Raw genomic sequence first — 23,905 nt, forward strand, 5'->3', positions numbered from 1 at the left:
CAGCTTCCACAAACCTACACCGTATGTACACAAACAGCACCAGCCTACCGTATCTACCAGCGTCTCCCCCCCCCCCCCCCGCCCCACCGACTCACTGCTCGTCGCTGCTTTCGTCGGCCCGACTCGACTCGTGCAGCAGCACGTACTCGCGCGAGCTGAAGCCAAACTTGAGCACGTCTCGCTCCATGAGCTCCACGTAACGGCGCGGATCGACGCGCTTGTTGTTGACGTACGTGCCATTGGCCGAGTCCAGGTCGATGATGTACGGCCGGATAGCGCGACCGCTCGAGCCGTCGGCGCGCGTGCACGCCGCCAGCCGGTACTGCAGCACCGCGTGCTGCTTGCTACACGACGGGTGGTCGATCCGGATGTCGGCCACCTTGTGGTCGCGGCCCATGAGGAACGCGCTCTGGCGGTGGATGTGCAGCGTCGGCATGGTCTCCTCGCCCTTGAACACGTACAGGCGCCAGCGGCGGCGCGGCTTGCGCGCCTCGGGCGGCTCGCTGTACTTGACCACTACGCCGTTCACCGTGTTCGTGTCCTCCACCAGCTTGCCGCTGAGGCCGAAGTTGGGCAGCTCCTTCTCGATGGCCGGCTCGGCGGGCGGCGCCTCGGGCGCTGGCTGCAGACCCCACCGCTCGCCGCCGGCCGGCGGTGGGTCGCGCGGACCGCCCTCGCGCCGCCGCCGCCGCCGCTCCGCGTCGCCGTCGCTGGCGGCCTCGTCGTCGTCCCAGCGACCGCGTGGCCGCTCGCGCTCGTGCTCGCGCTTGGGCTGGCGTACCTCCTGGTCGGCGGCGGGAGGCCGGCGACGCTCCTCGTCTCGGCGGCGATCGCGGCGCTCCGGCGCCGGCTCCGGCTCCGGCTCCCGCCGCCGGTGGCGCCGCTCCTGCGACCGGTCGCCGCTCCGTTCGTGTCCGCGCCGCCGGTCACGCTGCTCCTGCTCGGCCTCCGAGCTCGGCTCCTCCTTGACCCGCACCGCCTGCGGACTGACAGCGTCCCGCCTGGCCGGGACACCGGTCGAGGTGAGCGGCCCGTCGGGAATTGCTAGCGCGGATTTGGTAGGGGGATTGACGTAAATCTTCCATCTACCAAGTGACGGTAAAACCGTCACTTGGTAAATGGAAAATGGTCCACTGACCAGTTAATACAACAGTATCGTAAGATAATAACATCAAGCTTCGAAATAGTTAAATTACGACAGGCTGAAAAATCCATCAAAACAGATGTAACCTTGCTGGTCTAAGACGCAGAAATCAGAACAAAAACAGCAGCATTCATGACGACCATTGGATGGATCGAGACATTGAATGGATGCAACTGACAAAAGCAGCGTTTCGGTCTTTGTATCTGCTCATTGAAATTCTCGAGAAAAGCGTTAAAAAACGCACCGCAAGGCTGGAAATTAAACAACTTTTTTTGTTCAAATCACAAAATGTGCATATTTCTAGGGGGCCAGGTAAGGACTGATGGGCTCACAATCACATTTAAAAGCACTCCGATATACAGCACAAAAAAACGGCCACTCGCGAAAAACACACACCATCAGGAGAGAGGCTCGTTTCTAGAAGACTCACCGCGACCGCTCGGTGCTTCTCGGGCGTCCATGGCGGCCGCGATCGTCCCGATCTCGGCCGTCGGTTCGGCTCATGTGGTGGGAGCGGGACCGGGCCGGGCTGTCCGCAGGCGGCGAGCTCATCCCTGCAGGCCGTCCGGGACCCGCGTCAGCGCGCGTGACGTGCACGGCCGCCGCCTCAAGCGGCTACCTCTGATGCACCAGGCTGGTGACGCTTGTGAGGTGATGCCATGTGATGACGACGGATTGTGAAGCAGGACAGGGGCCAGAGTATCATCCAGCAGGACCCTTTATTTTATTTATAAATGGTCGAATTTCCACAAGCAAGAAATGAGTACGCTTATCCTGCTTCTCAGAGACAAGTTATGGTTCGCAGTGCTCGCAGAAAGTGTGCTCTCAGAGAAAAGTTACCTCTACCCTCGGTGACAAGTTATGACTCGCAGTGCTCGCAGATAGCGTGCTCTCAGAGACAAGTTACCCTGCTCTCTGAGACAACTCATGGCTCAAAATGCTCGACTTGTCTACGAGCAGCTCGCAGTGCTCGTAGACAAATTGGAACGTCTCGGCCATTTACAGATAAGCGTAAGCTGATCAACTTCATGCGGCCTGTGGATGATAATTTATGGTGCACATCTCCCATTCAACTCAAGAATTTGTTGGTATGCTTAATTAACCCTTAAAGCAGGTAGTATGTACGGCGAAGAGGTAGCAGGTAACGACAGGTTGCGAAAAATTTGTTCAGCGGTGCTCTGATTTGGAGCAACTCGCGAAGACACACAGAAATGCGATTGATTTAGAGTGTGCGTGCGCGCACACGCTATAGATTTGATAATGGATTTTAAGTGACATGTGGAGACATACAAAGATTGCTCACAAATACGATCGAATACGGTGACAATAGGCGGAGACTCGAGAGTAAGACAACGTTAACTTAGTTGTTGACCGTGACATTCACACCGTAACTAACCTGCGTTTCTCGCGACCAGCACGTTGCCTCTTCAAGTCTGACTTTGAGTCCCGCGCGTTCCGGTCCCCGTTTTTTGATCCTTTTTCGGATCCAGTGTTAGCAGACCCCCTGTCGAAGTCGCCCCTCCTTTTCTTCTTTTCCCGGCGCGTCGGCGACGAGTCAGGCGGACTCGGGCCGCTGCACGCGCTCGCGCCTGAGCGCGGCCCCCTCGTCCCCTTCCGGACTGCGACGCTTCCTCCGCTTGCGGTTCTCCTTTTCATGTTCTGTCTCAGGGTCCTGAAGAGCCTTTTGTGTTGGATTTATGCACCTTAGAAGATACCTTGTGCGGACGTTTTTTGAGGGGCGAGTGGGGTGCGACCGAAGAGGACGAGGAGCCAGCGTCAGATTCCGATCCTGACCTTGGGTCAGCATCTCTACTTCTAGCCATGCTGAGGAGCTGAAAGAACATAACATAAATGTCTCAAAATGCAAAAGATGTACTTTTCTCTAGCTGAGACAACATCACAAATTGCAATGCTTAAGAAAAACTGGTGTGAGACACTGTTAGCAATCTAGCATACATGTGAGCCACTGGTAGACAGGGAAAAAATGCCACATTCAGCACTGAAATATTTAAGAAAAAATCACCACCTATCACATGATGTACCAAAAGCTAGATGATAGCATGAGTTCTGACTATTAAAACACTCCACCAAACAGAAAATATATTGGAGAAAATCAAACTGTGACTCTAACATACAGGCAGCTGCTCACAATACCTTCAGACTAGTTAACCAAACTCCCCCAGCAACACATAATCACATGGTGTGAATGCATGATGATCACAATTTACATGAACAGATGGTTATCCATGCTTTAAGTCCTACAGAATGTGGGTTTAATGGAGAATAAGTAGTAGAATGAAAAACATGTTCATCTAGAATGGGGAACATGTAAGACACATTTTCTATTTTCAGTTTGCAAACATATTGTTTAAGGTGCTCATCACATACAACACAATGCACCACACACAAAACCAGGCTCACAAAGTTATGTGAGGCTTATTAAGCTCATACACATAACTTTCAACAAAAAAGGTGCAGGATATTTTATGCCTTATAAGGGTACTGCTGAATCTACAAGATCATCAAAACAACAGACTCCTAACAACCAAGAATGATCAAGAAACCACTGTTGACAATGATCACACATATCAATCTTTGCCATTTTCATCTTATGTCATTTGCTTCCACAGAGATGTCTTGATCAGACTGTGTTAAGTGACATCATTACTAAGCATTCCCCCCATTTTGTATCTAACCTCTTGTGAGCCTGGTGGAGGTATGAAGGCATGCATCACCAGATGTTCTAGCACATGTTTTTATAAGCTGTTTTCAATCCATTGCCTAACCTTCCAGTGAGTGGACACTGGATGTCAATTAGATTACATTTTAGTTATCCTCAATATCTGACATGATTGACCTATTTTAAAAAATCTGTATTATTTATTTTGTGGCACATCATCAGCTGTTACGAATCTGGTAATTTGACATCACCATGATATCTTTCAAATAAGTGGGTGTACATAGGCCAATTGCAGCTGACCACAATATGAGAAGCAACTGCAATTCAAAACATCACTTGCAGTATACCATCTTACCAATTCTATGAATCTGGAAGCCTGAGGTTGGCATGGTAACATGGGGAAGCAGGTAGCCATGAAACAGAGCTGAGGCAATCTCATATTTTAGGGACTATCAATCTCATTTCTTGAAGCTTGCACTATGTGCATGACCATCATGATACTGTGATCTCCACTTGAGTTCATGTTACAACATCAGAATTGGTCAAGGCTAGTGACTGCAATATTGATATCATGCACTAAAGGTGCACCATGTTTCTGCCTGTAAACTGCTCAGCACATGCCTGGACCATGCTGTCCATCTGTTTGGAACTTTGGAACAGCACATCATATGGATGAAATACCTGTGTGGTCTTCTGCAGGATCAATGACAGTCTATGAGAGGCATCTCTTACAGTCAGCCTATCACAATGGACCAAAATTTCATCCTGCACTTTCTTGTCCTTAAAAGTCATCACACCCTGTTCTAGAGAGAGGCTCCCAGCTGAACACATCATTTTGAAAAGGCTCAACCAACAGCACTTTCCTAAATCTGCCTGTTTGCAATATCTCATTCTGTTATGGGTGGGATGTACAGGCTTCAACTTGCACATGACAACATCAGGATTGCCTTTCAACTTGGTAGCACTTTGCTGTGAGCATCAGTAATGGGCAAATATATGCTTTAAGATAAGCACTTCAGTGGCGTGACAATGGCTTTTATAGCTCTTTGCCCATAAGCCACACAAATTTCTAGAAGAATATATGCCAAGCAGCCAGGGCTGCACTTCAAACATAGGAATAAAGCCATGGCTATCTATGAGTAAGTCATGAAACCCTTTTGTTTTGCCTAATGGAGCCTTTTTACTGTCCTCACACATAACTTTCATCCCACCCCCACAAGTAATCAGTGGTTTAGTTTCCTTTTCATTTGGGGGGGGGGGGGTTTCAGCATAGACTGCCAAAATGCAGGTTACCACAAACATGCCTGGCATAACGGAGAGATTGCAGGCAATAATTTCAGTGCATACATATACAAGATCAGAGCTTCCAGAGTTTGGCACAGAGTCAGCAAGAATTTCAGACCAGAGCTGTTGTTGTTTATTGGAGTTTAGGGGCGCACCGACTGCGGTGGTCATTTGGTGCCCATAGACCACAGGAGCCAATGTTCACAGAAATTATGAGACACAGGTAATTTTAGGCAAAATATCCTGCCATTTTTTATGACAAACTAATGAAAAAATTCAACACAATTTAGTGTGATGTTACTTTGATTCACACAGGCACAATGTAGTGCACCAATGTTGTATAGGCACCACAAGCAGTGTTTATGTTTTTGGTGTACTGGATTTCAGCTGCGAAGCCTAGGAGCCAGCCCCTTCCTTAATGTGAAAGGAAAGCAGAACAAATCTGGGGTGACACTCGTTTCTTGGTGTATGTCAGGGGCAGGTTTCTTCATTTCCCTCTCACCAACCCTACAAGCTCATGTCACAAAGCTAAACCTCTTCAATTAATTTATACTCTACTCATAATAAAAAACCTACTCAGTATAATTACAAGCGACATCGAAAATTGTCTAATGCATTGAACAACAAAGGAAGCCACATTTTAAGCTTACCTGATCTCTCCTTTAAGGATAAAATACCAAATTGAATCGAGCCCTATCAGCAGGCGATAGTTAGCTCAGGTAATTAAATACCATAGAAGCTGCGAAACAAAGGAAACAGGAAACTGCCCTTATAAAAAACTTTGTGTTAAAAAGCACCGCAGACACTATCCTTAATTTCTCCGAGTGTACCAACAAACACGTACATCAAACTCCTTCGTACACCTACGAAGACCACTACAAAGCGGAGTCGCGTTCCCAGCATCGCTCGATACATACATTGCGCGCCAAGGACATTTGGCCGCTCGCAGTCGAGTATCTGCTACTAAAAAAATTCAGGCAACATTAGTCAAATATGTTTTAACGCAGGGTGGTGAATATTCCAGACAATGAACGTCGGATCCTGTGAGAAGATGGAAAGTAGATGGATCCACAGCGCAAGCAGGGGGCACAGGGGGCACGTGCCCCTTAGGTTTCGAGGGGCCCGAAGGTCGTCTTGGAACCTACGATTAATTAAAGGCACGACTTGATGTCCCGAAATGTCTGGCGGATGTCGCATTCAAGGGCCCAGCCCCGCAGGACCAATGGCACTCAGGCACCAGGGCCAATGGCCTCCGGAACCATGCACTCCAGTGCCAGTCAGAGGGCGTTACGCGCTAATCAGGGCTCCCTGGGTCGAGGAGGGCCAATATGTCGGTCCGACACCGCCAGTAATGCACAGTCGGCTCCGTGGCGGCATGGGCCTGAGGACCCATTTCCGACGCAGGAACAACGCCGTTGCCAGTGATTTATATTGAACAGGGCAGCAACGTCTGTCGGCGCCCCGCAACGTCTAAGAGGGACGCCGTCTTAGCAAGGGGGCCGGATTGGCCAGAGGCGGTGTTCGTGGAGCCCCGGAGGGGCTTCTAGCCTCTCCGGGCCTCCACCAAGCACACCGAGTCCGACGATAAACGGCCCGATTGGAGGGCCTTAGGGCACGAAGGGCTGGTCGGGGTCTTACTCAGGTACCCCGACCTAGGGAGACGGGCCCTCAAATCACAGTCAGAGGGTTGTTTGCGCTGATCAGGGAACTCCTGAGTGAGTGTGGGCCTATTTGTCGGCCAGGCATCACCAGTACCACGCAGTCTGCTACGTGTCGATAGGGGCCTGACCTGAGGCTCAGGCTGAGGCTGTCCAGAGGTCCTACGCTGTTTCCAGGGTCCTATATGTCCACTTGAGGGGTCAGCCTGATCGTTAAGAAGCCTTCTACGTTGCCCATGATTACTTTGCATTTGCTCGAAGGGCCTTGCGCTCTTGCTGGGGCCCTTCCTGCCAGCGTGCCAGGGCGCCCTTTGTCAAGCAGGAACCTTCCACGGATTCTTTCCATTCGCCGAAACGCTCTACACGCTAGAGCCGGGGGCCCATGTTTTGACATGCCGGGGTATTCTTGTTTGCGCAGGGCCCTTCACGTTGGTCACGGTTGACCCACCGGCACACTCACGATATACGCATGGGCCCTCTTTAGTGGTCTAGGGCCCTTTCAATTTTCTGTCACTTGCTTAGGGTCTCAATCTCTCATCTGGGGCCCATCTGTTAACCTACTTGGGCTCACTCGGTCGTTCGGGGCCGTCCACATTGGGTCCTGAGTACTTCCTATTTCAATGGAGGGCCTCATGGACTTGTCGAACCCCCCATCTGTTCACCTGCTCGGGTACACTGGACTATTCTGCGGCCCTGCACAATGGATTTTAATATTTGAATGTAGGGCCCTACGTGGAAAAACGGCCAAGGGGCGCGTGGCTTGGAGGGCAGGGTACCGAGCTGTGTACGCTGTTGGAGGCCAGCAAGAGTGAAGTGCTGCGTGGCTCAAATGCATAGCATTTTTGAGATCCGCTAGCTGCTTCTTACATATACACACGCAACACACACACACAAACACGCACACACACACACATATATATATATATATATATATATATATATATATATATATAAGCATATTTCCGTGTGATAATTGCTAACCAGGGCAACCCAATGCGCTGAAACCGATACCAGTCTGTGCACACAAATGAGCCCAAGTTTTGGGGTAGACAACTTTAGGCACCTGAACTAGGATGTAGGTCACGTCAGGTCGCGGAGTGACTTCACGCAAACAATTATAAGTGACACATCTCCAGAAAGGAAATGCAGTTACGGGTTGAATGACGCCACTGGATTGATCGAATAACGCCTAGTTCAAACGTTATAAACCCAATTTTTGGAAATGCTCGGTTTCGTTCACACTGAATAAGTTACCGTTGACTTTAACACGGCACCAAGCGACGTAAAAAATTCTGACCACTTTGACTTTTTTAAAGCATGCTATAAAAGTAGCGGAGCTGTGATAATGTGGTGTGTATCAGTTTTTCTTTAAAAGACACCCAAAACTTCGACCTTTAGGCGTCACCGCGTGCCAGATCGATAATCGTTGCGTGCATAGGTAACGCGTGATGATTGCTACACAAGGCAGCCTATGCGTGTGGCACGCGGCGTATTTATCCGACGCGGACCACACGCTGTTTTTCAGTGTGCAAGTACAGTTTTTGTTTGTTTCGTTTGGCCCGGGCGCTCGTTCCGGACATGCGCCAGGACGATCAATGGAGAGTAACTCTTTAGAAACACCGACCTCGTTGGAGAAGAAGGTTCGACCAGCATATGGGCGCGTGCGAAAGGTACAGTGCCAGTGAGAGGAACACGTTAATGGAAGATCACATCGGCGTGGCGCGCCGACGGCCGGGCGCTCGACGCCTCCACCTCGGGAAAATGTAAGCCCGGCGGAGAAATCACCAACCCTTCGACGACCTTGATATGCCGGCCCCTTTTTCTTTTTTTAGATTAGTTAGAATATGCGTTCTGTAGGTCTTTTGAGATTACGTACTCGCACATAGAGTCTCATCCGTCATATGTCGTGCATTCCTTTCGTGCTCGCGTCGTATCATAGCAATTGGCATTTCTAATGCATAAATATGCCGTTACTTTGTGCTGTTAAACGGCGTGCTGACCCCTGCCTGGTATTGCTTTACGCGTGTCAGTGAACAGTCTCGAGGAAAATAGCACGCCAACGAGCAACTTGCAGCCTGAATTCTGTACTGTGAGAGTGGACGCGTCGTGGTCACGTCCATGTGTATATGTCAAATAATGATCTTGTACAGCTCACATACTGCGTACAGCCTGGAGCTACTTTGAATTTTCCACGAGTGTAATGAAAGGATCTTTGTCACCAAGGGCTAAATGCGTCACAGATGCTTTGAGTTATGACTCCTCGCGGGGAGCGATGGAGACGCGGTAGGCGGTATCTGGCCGCGGGTTGAAAAGTCCCACTCCCTACAGAAATTAGGAAGTTGGCTGTTGTCGATCTCTCCGCGATTCACAGATGAAGGGGACGCATTTTTTGCACCTTGCTGGCTGTAAGTGAGATTGCGGTAGCATGTGTCGGTACCGTTGATGGACTCGCGACTCGCAGAACTTGAGATTTACTTTTAAGCTGCCTTCGTGCGACTCCTAGAAGGTGAAAGCCGGAAAAGGGCATCGGGCTGTCGGAAAAGTTAGCTGATTATTTCCGTTGGTGGACTGACATGCGGCCTCAGAAAGGGGTTTGCTAAGATGACCCTGAGTAACTGACCCTGAGCAGCGGCAGTGAATTCGGTCAGCTGAGAGCACCGTTATTATAATCATTACAGCGACTCAAGAAGGCGAGGTTCTCACTTATGAGCCGATGAGGGATTCGGGCATTATTCTGTAACGAGAGAAGATGGGTGCAACGTGGTGATGACAAGGCGAGCCTTGCACCAGGTGGCTGCTTTTTACTGGAGATTAAGTCCGAGGTATGCGCGGTGTATGGATGTACGGTTTCGCTCGCAATTGAGGGGGATCTAGTCGCTGCACCTAAGCTGCAGACGGCGTGTAATGACTACCCTACAGGCCTCTCCCGAATATGATCGATGACAAGCATGGATGAGACAGTGTGAGCGTATGAATACTGGCTGCGGAATCCCAATAAAGTGACGTTTGCTGCCCATGTTAGGACGAAAGCATCTGTTTCGTAAAAGCTCATGTAATGTCGGTGCGCCAATGTTTTCGCCACCATTTGCAGTCGCCCCAGTTAGTTGGTTTATTACAGGGGATTGCCTCGATGGCAATTACCTGCAGGTCAACGCAGTGGGCCATCTAGCCAACAACCGTCATTGACAGTGGTATGCATAGTTAATCTAGGCAAACATATTATTGCCGGTATGCGTACTACTTCCAAAGAGCTTCTATCTTTTGTGAGGTTGATTATTGATGAGTACAGCCGCTATCTCTACAAAGGTGCTCGTAGCAATATGCATTACACGACGTCAGTGTGCGAATGTGTAACTTCAAACACCATACGGGAACTTCACCTAGAATTATCATTATATTCATCTTATTTCAATTATTTTATATTTAATTATGATATATTGTGTAATTCATCCAATTGTCAGATAGATATATATATATATATATATATATATATATATATATATATACATATATATATATATATATATATATATATATATATATATTCATCTAAAATTATATTCATAATCAAATTGAGTCAGGTACGGCGCTCGCTGCTATGCAAGCTAGGCTTGGGAATCCCGTGATTGCCGTTTGGTGCGTGTGAGAAATCCGTCCGGTGAGCATGGCAATGTTGCGAGGAAAAATGAGGAGCCTTTGCTCGGAATTACACGGACGGCAAAGAAAAAGTCATAAATAATCTTAAATTATGATATAATGGAGAATGCCCGCGTAAAATGTGCTGAAATCAATATCAGTCTGTTTTATTTCAATGTGCACACAACTTACGCCAAAGTCTTGAGGTGGATACAGTGAGGCACCTAAGCTGGAATGTAGGTCACATCACGTCACGGGATGACCTCACGCAATTAATTGTAAATGACGCATTTTCAGAACCGAAATCTAATAACAAGATTATTGTTATGATTATGTCATATGATTATGATTATTATGTGACTAGATTACGTCATATTCGCTTGATTAAAAGAAGCCTAGTTAAAGAAATAGACACACAAATGACTGGATATAATCAGTTTCGGCCACAATGCGTTTAATTCCCGTTGACTTGAACAGTTAAGAGTCAAAACAACTTCCAAAATCCTGGCCTGTTAGATTTTCCTTAAAACGCTACAAAGGCAGTGGAGCTCAAATGCGGGGTGGGGGGGGGGGGGGGGCAGGTCTCCGGTTACTTGCTTTCTTATTTCAAACTTACGTCAAAGTCTTAAGGTGAAAAATGTTAGACACCTGAACACGTGCAGGTCGTTATCGATCTGGCGTGGGATGGCGTGAGCATGATCACGACGGACAACCTGCTTTCGCTTTGTTTGACTATGACGGAGACAAGTCTGGGGAATAATTTCTGGACCGGCCGAACGCAATCAGAGAATCTCCGTTGGTGATTATCGGAGAATTAAGAATTCGTTGAATAATTTTCCCTCAACTGAGCGCGCCCCTGGTCGATAACCAGTGACGTCATATCGTCAGCTGATGCTGGATGGTCGTTAGGCAGCACAAATGTACCCATTGACCTATACAGGTCTTTTATAGGTCAATGCATGAAACCCGTCCAAACTCCTTAACCAGTGACGTCACATACATAAGTGATGGGCCAGAGCCCTTATTGAGCACTCGAAGGCTTGCGTTAGGATAAGTATGAAAGGCAAATGTGGAAAATGGCTTGTCACGCCCGATGTTCAGTCCGTGTAATCATATCGTCAGTTGATGCTCCACGGCCTTCAACGTAGGTCAATCTATACAAGGTAATGCACAGTAACGTCATACTTTTAGCTTATTTATCACAGCACCTTTCATCCAGCACAACAATATTTGCATTTCCCTCGGCTCTGCCGTTAGCCAGGTACGAAAGAATATGATGAAAACACTTATGCTATATTTGGGGCTGAATTGATACAACCTGTTTTCAGTGACGTCACAAAGTTAGCTGACACATCCCGGCGTTCACTCAACACCACAGCACGCACACCTTGCAGCCATCACAGCTCTTTTATTCGCCGGCGGTTGTATGAATTATCGGTGGATGATAATGTGCATTTAAAAAGCGGCGAGCTTCTGTGCCGGTCTGCGAAAGGTGGGGGACCAGTCAATGAGATGCTTGGACGGGTGTGATCCTATTCCAGATGGACAGCCCACTCCTCTGTGGTGGGACTGGTCATGTGATGACCAGGGGTCTTTGAGGTTTTCCCGCTGTGGAATTTCATCCACGAAATACTTATTTTCTGTGCCACCTTAATGAGGCAGCTGGCTGCACTGCTTGGAGTGTAGAGTCAGTCATCCAGTGACTGTGGAGGTCTCCAAGATTTTTCTGGTGACTTGTTTGCATCTTCAAACTATGTACCCATTCTACTGCATTTGAAAGGGTCAAAATCACACCGAATTTCAATACCAAATTTGGCATTAAGCCTGAACCTAATCAAATTTATTGTGTGAACAGTACACACACATGAACAATAAAGGCTCTGCTCGCAACTGTTGTATGGTGTGTTGAATATTGAAAGCATCAGTTTGATACATGAACAATAAAGGCTGTGCTCATGGCTGCCATATTGACCACTGACCTATCTGGTTTGCAGTTCTTGGCAGCTGATATACCTGTTCAGCACAAAACACACAAGCTGATGTGTTCAAACAGTTCTGTGCTTGTGTATGACTTTGTCAAAGCACTTCAAATTATGTTGGTGGATTTGTAATTGCAGCTGCAGGGGATGAGCTAGCAGATGTATGCATTGCAGCACAGGCTAACATGACAATGATCAGGACAACTGTCACACAGTTAAGACAAGTGTGGCACATTGGGTCTTTGTACACCTCTTGTTTTTATGGATTATGACCTCCAGTTCAGCCAGGTCACAACCACAATTCAGTACTTGCCCCAAAGTGCCATGAGCTACCCAAACTGAGAAATTTCTCTCCCAAAATTTCCAAAATCTCACCAAAATATAAATTCTTGCTCACCCTCCTTCATAATAAGATCTTGTAAAACTGCCACATTTTGCAGACTGACTTCTGTGCACTAATTAGTAGACAGAAAGCTATTAAATTTGGTGCGAATATATTCTTTGGTTACATTCTGAATGAAGCTTTGAAGTTGAAGCATGTTGATGACATGGGCGCTCTTTTGTGTTTACAATCAGAATGTTATATAAGAAGGCTACAAATGAAAAAGAATATTGGTGATAGCCCATTGAGACAATTCAGTCCAATAACTGGTCAGCCAGCAGCTCCAGCTGACCAGTCACCAGTGGAAGGAGTCAGGTAGCTCATTGGTCATTCATTCCATTCTAACAAGGAATATTCCACATTTAAGGATATGGAGGCAAGCATTAGACATGATATGTTATCTTCATGGGTTTGTGTTTTGGCTTCTTCTCACAGTGTAAGATATAAAAAAGATAAAAAGATGTAGAAGTAAGAAATAAAAAATTCAAATATAAAAATATTTGCCAATGATTGCATATTTTTCACATGCCTTCACGTGCTGGGTCATGGAGCAGTCCTTAAGTCATTTGATTTCCAGTCTTATTTCCATCATAGCTTGTGTCATGGCCCAAATCCCTATATTATGTAGCACAAGGTGTAATTTGTGTCCACAACTTGCACTTAACGCATAAGCTTGGTTGGAAACCAACTTATGTCTGTTGATGCCACAAATTGTGTTGACATGCATCAGACACAAATAATTGAATAATTTGATGATCATGTTTTTTTACCTTGAGTACCATATAGCCATGTATTTGGTGGCATTTCATGACATTGTCATGGGGTCCTGCATGCTTAGGTGATGTTGAAAAAGTCTGCACAAAAAAGTTTGCATAAGTTTGCAGGTGTCAAGCTCAGAAACAAGGGGGTTTTCGGTTTTTGGAAGAGCAGTGCTGTGAACTGTGATTACATCTGCAAAATGGCTATCTCATTTCAAAGCTCCACACAAATGTGGGACACTCCCTTTAAGGATTAGCTTTCCCAAGCATCTCTGAGATGCTGGGATAACCATTCCAGCCAGGTGACCAGGCTAATGCTTTGGTGATTTCAGAGTTTATCATTGGGAAAGGCTTCAGTCCTGAATGGTTGACCAAAGAGGCTGTATGCTTGAGGATCCTCATGCTGTGCAATGCCATGCCGGGACTGCTCGCCCACCACTATTGATCAGCTGGTCCTAAAATCACGTGCCAGCTCGTTCTGATTGGATCAGGCCAAGAATGCATCCTGGGCTGGCACAATGTGCCATTGGGGTATAAGTTATACATCTATCTCCGAAAATATGGTGATGGTAGAATGCACTTTGTTGTCATGTGTTTACTGAAATTTGCTGTTGTTGGCTGGTGCTCATTTATGTCTGTGCTGTTTGAATGATCCATGGAGGTCTCAAACGCTCACCTGGGCAGCCAGTTGAATGTGATATGTTCAGGTGGGAGGGCAATTGACCCCTTGTAACAAAAACTAAGTGGGCTTGAGACACAAAATTCATGTGGCAGGTGGGCCAGTATGGGAACTGACTGGTGTTCATATTCGAATTTAAATGAGCATCAAGGACTACCCTAGTTAAAACATTGTTTAAGCAGAAGATTGCTTGGTGTCATGGGTCATTAACCTCCTGTTACCTTCATGAAGTCCAAACAAAATGCCTATTAACATCCCTGTGCTCAAGAAATTCATAGAAACGTCCAAAACTTTTCCACAAAGCAACTTCTCTGGTTAAAAGGCAGTTTGTTGTTGACCTCAGTGTGACCCTCATGCATGACCCAAGGTGGATGAAATGGGCCATAGTTCTAAATTTAATCATGTAGTCATCTAAGCAACCAACTCAAAGACTTATGGCTTCATCTCACACTCCATTGCCATGTCAGAATGAACATTTCCCTGCAAATTGCCTTTGCTGATATGCATGACCTGCCTTTGACCTACCACAGGTCAGCAACCTTTACAAGGTACATTTTATTCATACTACAATATGGGCTATTGCGTTACCTGCAGCTACACATAGCTTCGACGCGGCTGTGGTGTGCCATTCAAAAGTTATTGTGGAAAACATTTGGGGAGGGTCAGTTTGACCTCTCACCCCCACTCGAGCTCGTGATACTAAAATGTGTTGTTTGAATGCCTGCTCAATGTCCACAGGGCAATCATGGCATTAGACTTTGATGTTGAAACATTCCTTCATAACTTGAAGGCAACAAAGCCTCCATATGAGTGTCCAGTGGAGAACTGTGGAAAGGTCTACAAGAGTTTCTCCGGCATTCAAGTCCATCTAGACAACTATGACCACAGTGTTGCTACTCCTGCCACACAATCTTCAAAATCTGGTAAGTCATAAGCAAGCAATTACTGTGTAATTAAGTTTTACTAATCCCGCCCGCGAATTTTGCGCACGAGCACTTTGCAACAGAGTGAGGGATACTGCTCAGTAATACATCGACGCGGATGCTCGTTCACTCACGGGCAGTAATCTGCAGTTAATGCATTGTTATTGGATGCTGCATGGCGTCAGCACATCCCACTGAGTTTGTCACGCCCTTGATGTCGACGCAGCTCGGAAGAAGGGCAAGAGCCGGCGTGGCCAGGCGGACCGGTCGCCGTCGCCGGTACCCTTCGAGCCCGTCAAGGTGTCGCGCGAGCCCAAGATCAGCTACGTGGACGCCACCAAGATGCTGGAGTATGAAGCCGATGGCTGCTCCCTTAGCTTCAGCATCTCCGACAGGCTCACCATCATGTCCAAGGTATTGACGGTTTTGTTGGCAGTGTAACAGTATGCAGTACCCATGCACGTTCTGGAATGGAATGCTCCTCCTGTGTAAAGCCTGATCAGAGAGCATTTGGTGCGATAATTCTGGGCCAGCTTCGAGGTCTCCGCTGCCTTGTGACGCGACAGCAAATTGGGTGTCTGCCCTGACATATCTTTGGATGGTCGTTATATCTGTACTTCCCAGACCTGGAACAAACCACAGCTGTCCATCCACTCCAGCCTCACTGCTGGAAAGCGAGTCAAATCCTAGCCAGACCAGTCTGCTTTAGGCTCCCAGCCACGAGCTGGCCACGTCGGCGCTCAGCTGTTCTGCTGCAGCACCATTCTGTCCTTGTGGTTGCTGCAGGCTGAGTTCAAGTCACCTCATGTGACTGGTACAAGTGGAGTTCGAGTGTTACAGGCCAGGTACAAATATCGCCCTCTATGTATGTCACAGGTCAAGTACGAGTCTCCCTGTGTGACTGGTGCAGGCCATGTGCGAGTTTTCCTATGTCTGTTGCAGGCCGAGTACGAGGCGCTGGTGCCGCCGCCGCAGGTGCTGCCCTCTAGCCCGGAGCCGGCACACCCTACGCCTGCCAAGCACGGGCCGGTGCGCGCCGGCCGCGCCGCCAGCGGCGAGGCGCGCCACCTGAGCCAGGCCGGCGACGAGCGCCGGCCGCGCGCGCTGCCGGAGGCCGCCTTCTGCGAGGGCGCCGACGACTATCAGCTGGACGACGCCCCGCCCATGCCCAACAACTACATCAGGTGAGGGCGCCGGCTGGCCGACCGGCCGCCACCTCAGGCATCCGCGTGGGGAGTCGGGATCCGTTCCCACGAGTGCCGTGGGAAGGCGGGGCAGCGTCCTCCAAGAGTCACGCCCGGGATCTGGAGGGGCAGCTTCCTCCCGGAGTCACGCCCGGGGTATGAACGGGTAGCGTCCTCCCAGAGTCACGCCCGGGGTCTGGATGGGCAGCGTCCTCCCAGAGTCACGCCTGGGGTCTGGACAGGCAGCATCCTCCCAGAGTCACGCCCGGGGCATGGACGGGTAGCGTCCTCCCAAAGTCACGACCGGGGTCTGGATGGGCAGCGTCCTCCAAGAGTCACGCCCAGAGTCTGAAGGGGTAGCGTCCTCCCAGAGTCACGCCTGGGGTCTGGATGGGCGGAGTCGTCTCAGAGTCACGCCCAGGGTCTGGAGGGATCGTGAGGGCTCGTTCGTGGTTGGACGTCGCGTGTGGTCAGGTGAGTGGTGTCTCGGACGCTTGCTGTAATTGTTGGCTGTTTGGCCAGGCGGCCTGGGTTCTGGGGAGTGGCGATCCGCTTGGCTGTTCGCTCACATCCGGTCTTTTTTGAAGTGTGTCGTAGGTTGCAAGGCGATGCCATCACACGGTCTGGCTATCAATGCGTTTGCGGGGGCGGGAATTGATTGTCGTAGCACGCTGCGGCCAGGCCAGGTATCGGCAGGCAGGCTGCGGCGTTGTAAGGGGCATTGAAGCGCATTGCGGCGGGCAGCGCCGCAACACGCTGGTGGAGAGTACCATGGGGGGGAAGGGGAGGGGGAGGGGGGTAGACACCGCGCCGCCGGCGGCGGCAGCACGCTCGTCCGTGGCGTCGATGCGCAGCGAGTCGCTGCCGCGCAGGTTCATCGAGAAGTCGCTGGACGAGCTGGACGAGGAGGTCGAGTACGACATGGACGAGGAGGACGTGGCTTGGCTGGAGATCACTAACCAGCAGCGGCGCGAACGCGGCCTGCCGCCCGTGCTGGACCGCGACCTGGAGATGCTGATGGACCGGCTGGAGAAGGAGAGCTACTTCCAGGTACACTTGCCGCCGCGCGGCTGGCGATGACGCGCAGCTTCGTGTGTCGAGACCTCCCGCACGGACAACGCTGACAAGCAGGGCCCCGTTAAGTATGCGCTGGTAAAGGCATGCTGGACATTGAAGACAGGAAAAACAGCCAAGTTAGTCGACGTACGCACATGCCGGGGGTGGACATCTGAAATCTTACGCATATTGTGGGGCACAGTCCAAGAATATGTAATTTTTTTTGGCACAGGGCCCATATTTGCTCTGCGACCTCCCACAAATTTACATAGGTTTGCAACGTTATCTTTACCTTTGTTTTGATACTGGCAATTTTCTTATGCCGTCTTCCTGTCATTTAATGGACCTGAAATGAAACATTCGCTGGACGAAGGGTATGTTTTTGACACCGATACTCCCAGTGTTGTCTTCGGTCTGTTGAGGTGTTACGTTTCGCACAACATCCACTGATGTCCGCGAATGGCCGGAAGTCTGATGTAAGCAGAGGTTGCTGATGACACTGACAACACTGATACTGAGGATGCTCTGAAATCGTCATTGTTGCCGGTCGTGTATTTTATCTTTGGCATTAAGTTCACTGTAGCGCTGCTCATGCGTCGAAGCCGGCGTGCCCGGCTCCCGTACGCTGCGTGCGCATGTGGGCGGGCCGCGGCCTTCGCCGCCTGAGTGCGTGCCAACCCGATGCCGCCAGAGAGCGTGCCGTCCCGGTGCTGTCTGAGAGCGTGCCGCCCCGATGCCGTCTGGGGGCGCGCCACCCCGGTGCCGTCTGAGAGCGTGCCGTCCCGGTGCCGTCTGGGGGCGCGCCGCCCCGATGCCGTCTGGGAGCGCGCCGCCCCGATGCCGTCTGGGAGCGCGCCGCCCCGATGCCGTCTGGGAGCGCGCCGCCCCGATGTCGTCTGAGAGCGTGCCGTCCCGGTGCCGTCTGGGGGCGCGCCACCCCGATGCCGTCTGAGAGCGCGCCGTCCCGGTGCCGTCTGGGGGCGCGCCACCCCGATGCCCCCTGAGATTGTGCCGTCCCGGTGCCCTCCAAGGGCGTGCCGCCCCGATGCCGCCAGAGAGCGCACTGCCGCGATGCCGCCTGAGAGCGCGCCGTCCCGATGCCACCTGAGAGCATGCCGTCCCGGTGTCGTCTGAGAGCGCGCCGCCCCGATGCCACAGGCGCAGACGACCGTCGGCACGAACGCGGCGCCGATCGACGAGGAGGCCGTCTGCTGCATCTGCATGGACGGCGAATGCGAGAACAGCAACGTGATCCTGTTCTGCGACATGTGCAACCTGCCGGTGCACCAGGAGTGCTACGGCGTGCCTTACATCCCCGAGGGCCAGTGGTGGTGCCGTCGCTGCCTGCAGTCGCCCTCACGCGCCGTCGACTGCGTCCTCTGCCCGAACAAGGGCGGCGCCTTCAAGCAGACCGACGACAACCGCTGGGCGCACGTCGTGTGCGCCCTTTGGGTGCCCGAGGTCTGCTTCGCCAACACGGTGAGGGCGTGAGCGGACCGGGCCGAGGGCGGCGGCCGACCAGCGCCGGCGTCCCGGAAGAGGCTCGGCACACGCTGCTGCCTCGCCGGGTCTCAGGTCCATGCAGTGTTGTTGGCAGACGTCTCGTGTGGTGTGAGCGAGCCGCTCTGTTCCGTGAGGCCCTGTGGACGCTGATACACTCTAGTCCAGCCATGACATCAAGCCTAGATATGCCGCAATCCTTGAAGCGACTGTAGTGTTAGGTGCCGCCCCAGCCATTGGTGCGGTTCGGTGTGACGCTGCAGGCGATATGATCACGGGTTTGCGCGTCCCTGCCAAGCGACGCTGGTCTGTGACGGCGCCTGTCTCTGTGTCTGACAGGTATCTCTGCAGCCGATCGACAGCATTGTCTGTGTCTGGCAGGTATTTCCGGAGCCGATCGACACCATTGTCTCTGTGTCTGGCAGGTATCTCTGGAGCCGATCGACAGCGGTGTCTCTGTGTCTGGCAGGTACCTCTGGAGCCGATCGACAGCATTGTCTCTTGTCTGGCAGGTATCTCTGGAGCTGATTGACATCATTGTCTCTGTGTCTGACAGATATCTCTGGAGCCGATCGACACCATTTTCTCTGTGTCGGGCAGGTATTTCTGGAGCCGATCGACACCATTGTCTCTGTGTCGGGCAGGTATCTCTGGAGCCGATCGACACCATTGCCTCTGTGTCCGACAGGTATTTCTGCAGCCGATCGACAGCCTTGTCTCTGTGTCTGACAGGTATTTCTAGAGCCGATCGACAGCATAGACAGGATACCGCCGGCCCGCTGGAAGCTCTCCTGCTACATCTGCAAACAGCGTAACGTCGGCGCCTGCATACAGTGTCACAAGGCCAACTGCTACACAGGTAAGCGATGCGCTCACCGTCGTGGCGCAGTACGCCGGTCATGTGCCGGGAGTTTGTATGCCTGTTTTCTTAGGAGACCCGGTGCGTACCGTGACATTGGCATGGTCGTCGTCTTCGTCGCAAGCCCTTGAATTCGGGAAGCGGTCTGAGGCTTAAGATGATACTGCGTGATAGCGGTGTGTATAGTGTTAGTTGGTGATGCTTGGAAATTGCGAGCGATTTTCGTGACAGCGTACTGTCACGCAAGGCGAGATGAGCAAGGGGTGGTCAGTGCAGGATATGGCCGCCTCCTTTACCGGAAATGGTGTATTTGATCGAACCTTCCGGTGTGCGGACTTGCGTCGGAGGTCGCGTCTTGTTATTGTGTAATTAGTTTGTTATCAATTCCAAGTAAGGTGATGCCAGGCATTACTCATCCTTTGCGAGACGTGTTCCCTGGCTCAGCTGTACGCCATTTCTTGACCTGCATTCTGGCGTAGCTGACGGTGCATACCCCCCATCTGAGCTGGTCCCTGACACTGCATACCCTCCATCAGAGCTGGTCCCTGACACTGCATGCTCTCCATCAGAGCTGGTCCCTGACCCTGCATACTCTCCACCAGAGCTGGTCCCTGACCCTGCATACCCTCCATCAGAGCTGGTCCCTGACACTGCATGCTCTCCACCAGAGATGGTCTGTGACACTGCATGCTCTCTGTCAGAGCTGGTCCCTGACCCTACATACCCTCCATCAGGGCTGGTCCCTGACACTGCATGCTCTCCACCAGAGATGGTCTCTGACACTGCATGCTCTCTGTCAGAGCTGGTCCCTGACCCTGCATACCCTCCATCAGAGCTGGTCCCTGACCATGCATACCCTCCATCAGAGCTGGTCCCTGACACTGCATGCTCTCCATCAGAGCTGGTCCCTGGCCCTGCATGCTCTCCACCAGAGCTGGTCCCTGACCCTGCATGCTCTCCACCAGAGCTGGTCCCTGACCATGCATACCCTCCATCAGAGCTGGTCCCTGACACTGCATGCTCTCCATCAGAGCTGGTCCCTGACCCTACATGCTCTCCCCAGGGCTGGCCCCTGACACTGCATGCTCTCCACCAGAGCTGGTCCCTGACACTGCATGCTCTCCACCAGAGCTGGTCCCTGACACTGCATGCTCTCTGCCAGAGCTGGTCCCTGACCCTGCATGCCCTCCCCAGAGCTGGTCCCTGACACTGCGTGCTCTCCACCAGAGCTGGTCCCTGACCCTGCATGCCCTCCACCAGAGCTGGTCCTTGACGCTGCATGCTCTCCAACAGAGCTGGTCCCCGGCCCTGCATGCCCTCCACTAGAGCTGGTCCCCGACTCTGCATACTCTCCACCAGAGCTGGTCCCTGACCCTGCATGCCCTCCACCAAAGCTGGTCCCTGATCCTGCATGCCCTCCACCAGAGCTGGTCCCTGATCCTGCATGCTGTCCACCAGAGCTGGTCCCTGACCCTGCATGCTCCCCACCAGAACTGGTCCCTGACCCTGCCCGTGCGCCGGCAGCGTTCCACGTGACGTGTGCGCAGCAGGCGGGCATGCACATGAAGATCGACGCGGTGCGCGAGACCAGCTCCACGGGCACCTCCTTCACCGTCCGGAAGGCGGCCTACTGCGACATCCACACACCGGCCGACTCGGACGCGGTGAGAGAGCCCCGACAGCGACAGCGGACGATGCACCAGAGGCGGCCGCCCGCGCGGCGCCGCACGTCAGGGACGGCGGTGCGGCGCCGCGCCGGCTACAGGCCCTGCATGCCGTCGGCCGGCGTGAGATGTGTGTGCGTGGAGTGCTGTTGGGCCGGTGAGCGGCCGGGCTAGTTGGCAGTCAGTGGCGGCTGGACTGACACCAGCAGCGATGTCGGACTGACACCAACGGTCATGTCGGACTGACACCAGCAGTCATGTCGGCCACATGCGGAGATCAGCGGGCCGGGCACGGCCAGTGTGTGCCGTTGCGCCGATGAACTGGTCGCTCGGGACGTTCTGATCAACAGTGGTGTGTCTCCTTGCGACGTCGTGAGTTTTAATGGCATTGCTACCCAATGGTAGGTTGTTGCTGTATGGTCCTGTGTTGTAAGGTCAAAGTTTCGCAAAATCGAAGTGCAGAAGGTGGCTGCTCAGTAATTTGAAACCAGCTGCATTTTAAATATTGCAATTTGATGGCACAGGCCAAAACCGCCGCTTCGAACGACGGCGGCTTCTAAATTACTGTCACGTGGCAAAAAGAAGAAGAGCGTCACACTAGAATAAAGGCGTTCACTTAAAACATAAGCACAATGTAAGTGTTGCACTGCCGTGGTCACCAGCACTCAGGTCCTGTGGTCCTGGTGATCACATGATCCTGTGACCGCAGGTCCCTTGGTCTTGTGGTCCTTGGTGACCACGGGATCTCATGACCACAGGTCTCGTGGCTCTGTGGTCCTGGTGATCACATCATCCTGTGACCGCAGGTCCCGTGGTCCTGTGAGCCTGGTGACCACGAGATCCCGTGACCGCAGGTCCTTTGGTCTTGTGGTCCTGGTGATCACGAGATCCCGTGACCGCAGGTCCCTTGGTCTTGTGGTCCTGGTGATCACGGGATCCTGTGACCACGGGTCCCTTGGTCTTGTGGTCCCTGGTGACCACGGGATCCTGTGACCACGGGTCCCTTGGTCCTGTGAGCCTGGTGATCACGAGATCCCGTGACCGCAGGTCCCTTGGTCTTGTGGTCCTGGTGATCACGGGATCCTGTGACCACGGGTCCCGTGGTCCTGTGAGCCTGGTGATCACATGATCCTGTGACCGCAGGTCCCTTGGTCTTGTGGTCCTCGTGATCACGGGATCCTGTGACCACGGGTCCCGTGGTCCTGTGAGCCTGGTGATCACGAGATCCCGTGACCGCAGGTCCCTTGGTCTTGTGGTCCTGGTGACCACGGGATCCTGTGACCACGGGTCCCTTGGTCTTGTGGTCCTGGTGACCACGAGATCCCGTGACCGCAGGTTCCATGTAGCTGTGATATCGGGCCGCCCGTGTCCTCATGCGTTCAGCGACATATTGGGTGGTCGTGCGATCGATGGCACCGTGGTCACTGGTGACGTCACGGCGGTGGGCCGTGGTGCGCTGGCCAGTGCTGAGCTTGCGTCCCTTGCCGGCCAGAAGCCCCAGCTGGAGGAGGGCCCCATGGACTCGGCGCGCAAGGCGCAAGCAAAGGCCGAGTCGCGACAGAAGATGCGCAAGGCGCGCAAGATCTTGGCCGAGAGACGCTCGGCCATGCCCGTCGTCTCCGTGCCCACCATACCGCCCGAGAGGTCAGTGCCGGTCAGAGCGGACCCGGCCGGTCAGTACCGATCAGAGCCGGCCCGGCAGGTTAGTACGGATCAGAGCCGGACCGGCAGGTCAGTACCGATCAGAGCGGACGCGGCCGGTCAGTATCGATCAGGGCCGGCCCGGCAGGTCAGCAGACCGTCCGTCTCCGTCGGCCGTGTCACCCACCACGCCCTGCTGTGTCACCAGTAGTCATCAGCAAAGCGTCCGACTGATCGGAGTGGGGGTGGGGGGGGGGGGGGAGGGGGGAGGGGGGAAGATAAGCGGTGCGATCCAGCCAAGCGACACTCGGCCGCCGAAGCGTCCTTGAACGGCGAGACAAAATTGCACCCTGTTTGTGATATAACTGTTCCCGGGTTGACTAATCATTTTATTGTAACGACGAGACAGATGTTTTGGTTAAATGAAAAACAAGCTTTTAAATGAATGAACAGTAATATAAGTTTTTAAGCGCATTTACGTACAGGTAGCCAAGGGAACACACTGTAGCAGACAAAAGCGTATAACCGACACGTATCGACCTAACACGATAATTGCCTGTTTCCACAAACACAGTTTTCGAAGGCCTAATCACGTACCTGCGCACATGCTTGTCTGTAGTACACGAAACCGGTACCCGGAATGCGTCAGAAGCGGCTGTATGCGAAGCCATGTATATTGCTGTCGGACTCTGTCGTAGGACGAGAAGTAATGCGTTTTTGATTTTGCAAAATGTTCGCTAAAGTAACTGGTGTATTAACCCGTGCGTTTTAATCATGCAAGCGCCCCCAGCGCCGCCCCTATTCTGGCGGCCCCAGTGTCTTCCCTCTCCCGGCGGTCCTCAGTGTCGCCCCTTCTCCGGGGGCGCCCAGTCGCCCCA

At 52.0% G+C, this 23,905-nt stretch overlaps 2 protein-coding genes across 2 annotated transcripts in view; one reads left to right on the forward strand and one right to left on the reverse strand.

The window, feature by feature from the left end:
- Positions 1–90: 90 nt before the first annotated feature.
- Positions 91–622, reverse strand: LOC119103675 (smad nuclear-interacting protein 1; the record flags this gene model as incomplete). Its single annotated transcript, XM_037227293.1, has 1 exon — positions 91–622. A coding segment is annotated over one exon (531 nt), but the record flags the coding sequence as incomplete, so codon positions are not given.
- An 11,186-nt stretch (positions 623–11,808) lies between these two features.
- Positions 11,809–23,905, forward strand: part of LOC119102462 (bromodomain-containing protein 1-like) — a 25,800-nt gene continuing 13,703 nt past the window's right edge. The window contains 10 exon segments of the mRNA XM_037225832.1: positions 11,809–11,894; positions 14,939–15,123; positions 15,350–15,537; positions 16,066–16,152; positions 16,237–16,307; positions 17,180–17,357; positions 18,522–18,842; positions 19,596–19,722; positions 21,247–21,386; positions 22,879–23,030. Of these exon segments, the coding sequence (XP_037081727.1) occupies positions 14,946–15,123; positions 15,350–15,537; positions 16,066–16,152; positions 16,237–16,307; positions 17,180–17,357; positions 18,522–18,842; positions 19,596–19,722; positions 21,247–21,386; positions 22,879–23,030 (1,442 nt within the window). The 5' untranslated portion in view covers positions 11,809–11,894; positions 14,939–14,945.

This window comes from Pollicipes pollicipes, unplaced genomic scaffold (assembly GCF_011947565.3).
Source record: "Pollicipes pollicipes isolate AB1234 unplaced genomic scaffold, Ppol_2.1 Scaffold_5724;HRSCAF=6776_pilon_pilon_pilon, whole genome shotgun sequence".
NCBI classification, from domain to species: domain Eukaryota; kingdom Metazoa; phylum Arthropoda; class Thecostraca; order Pollicipedomorpha; family Pollicipedidae; genus Pollicipes; species Pollicipes pollicipes.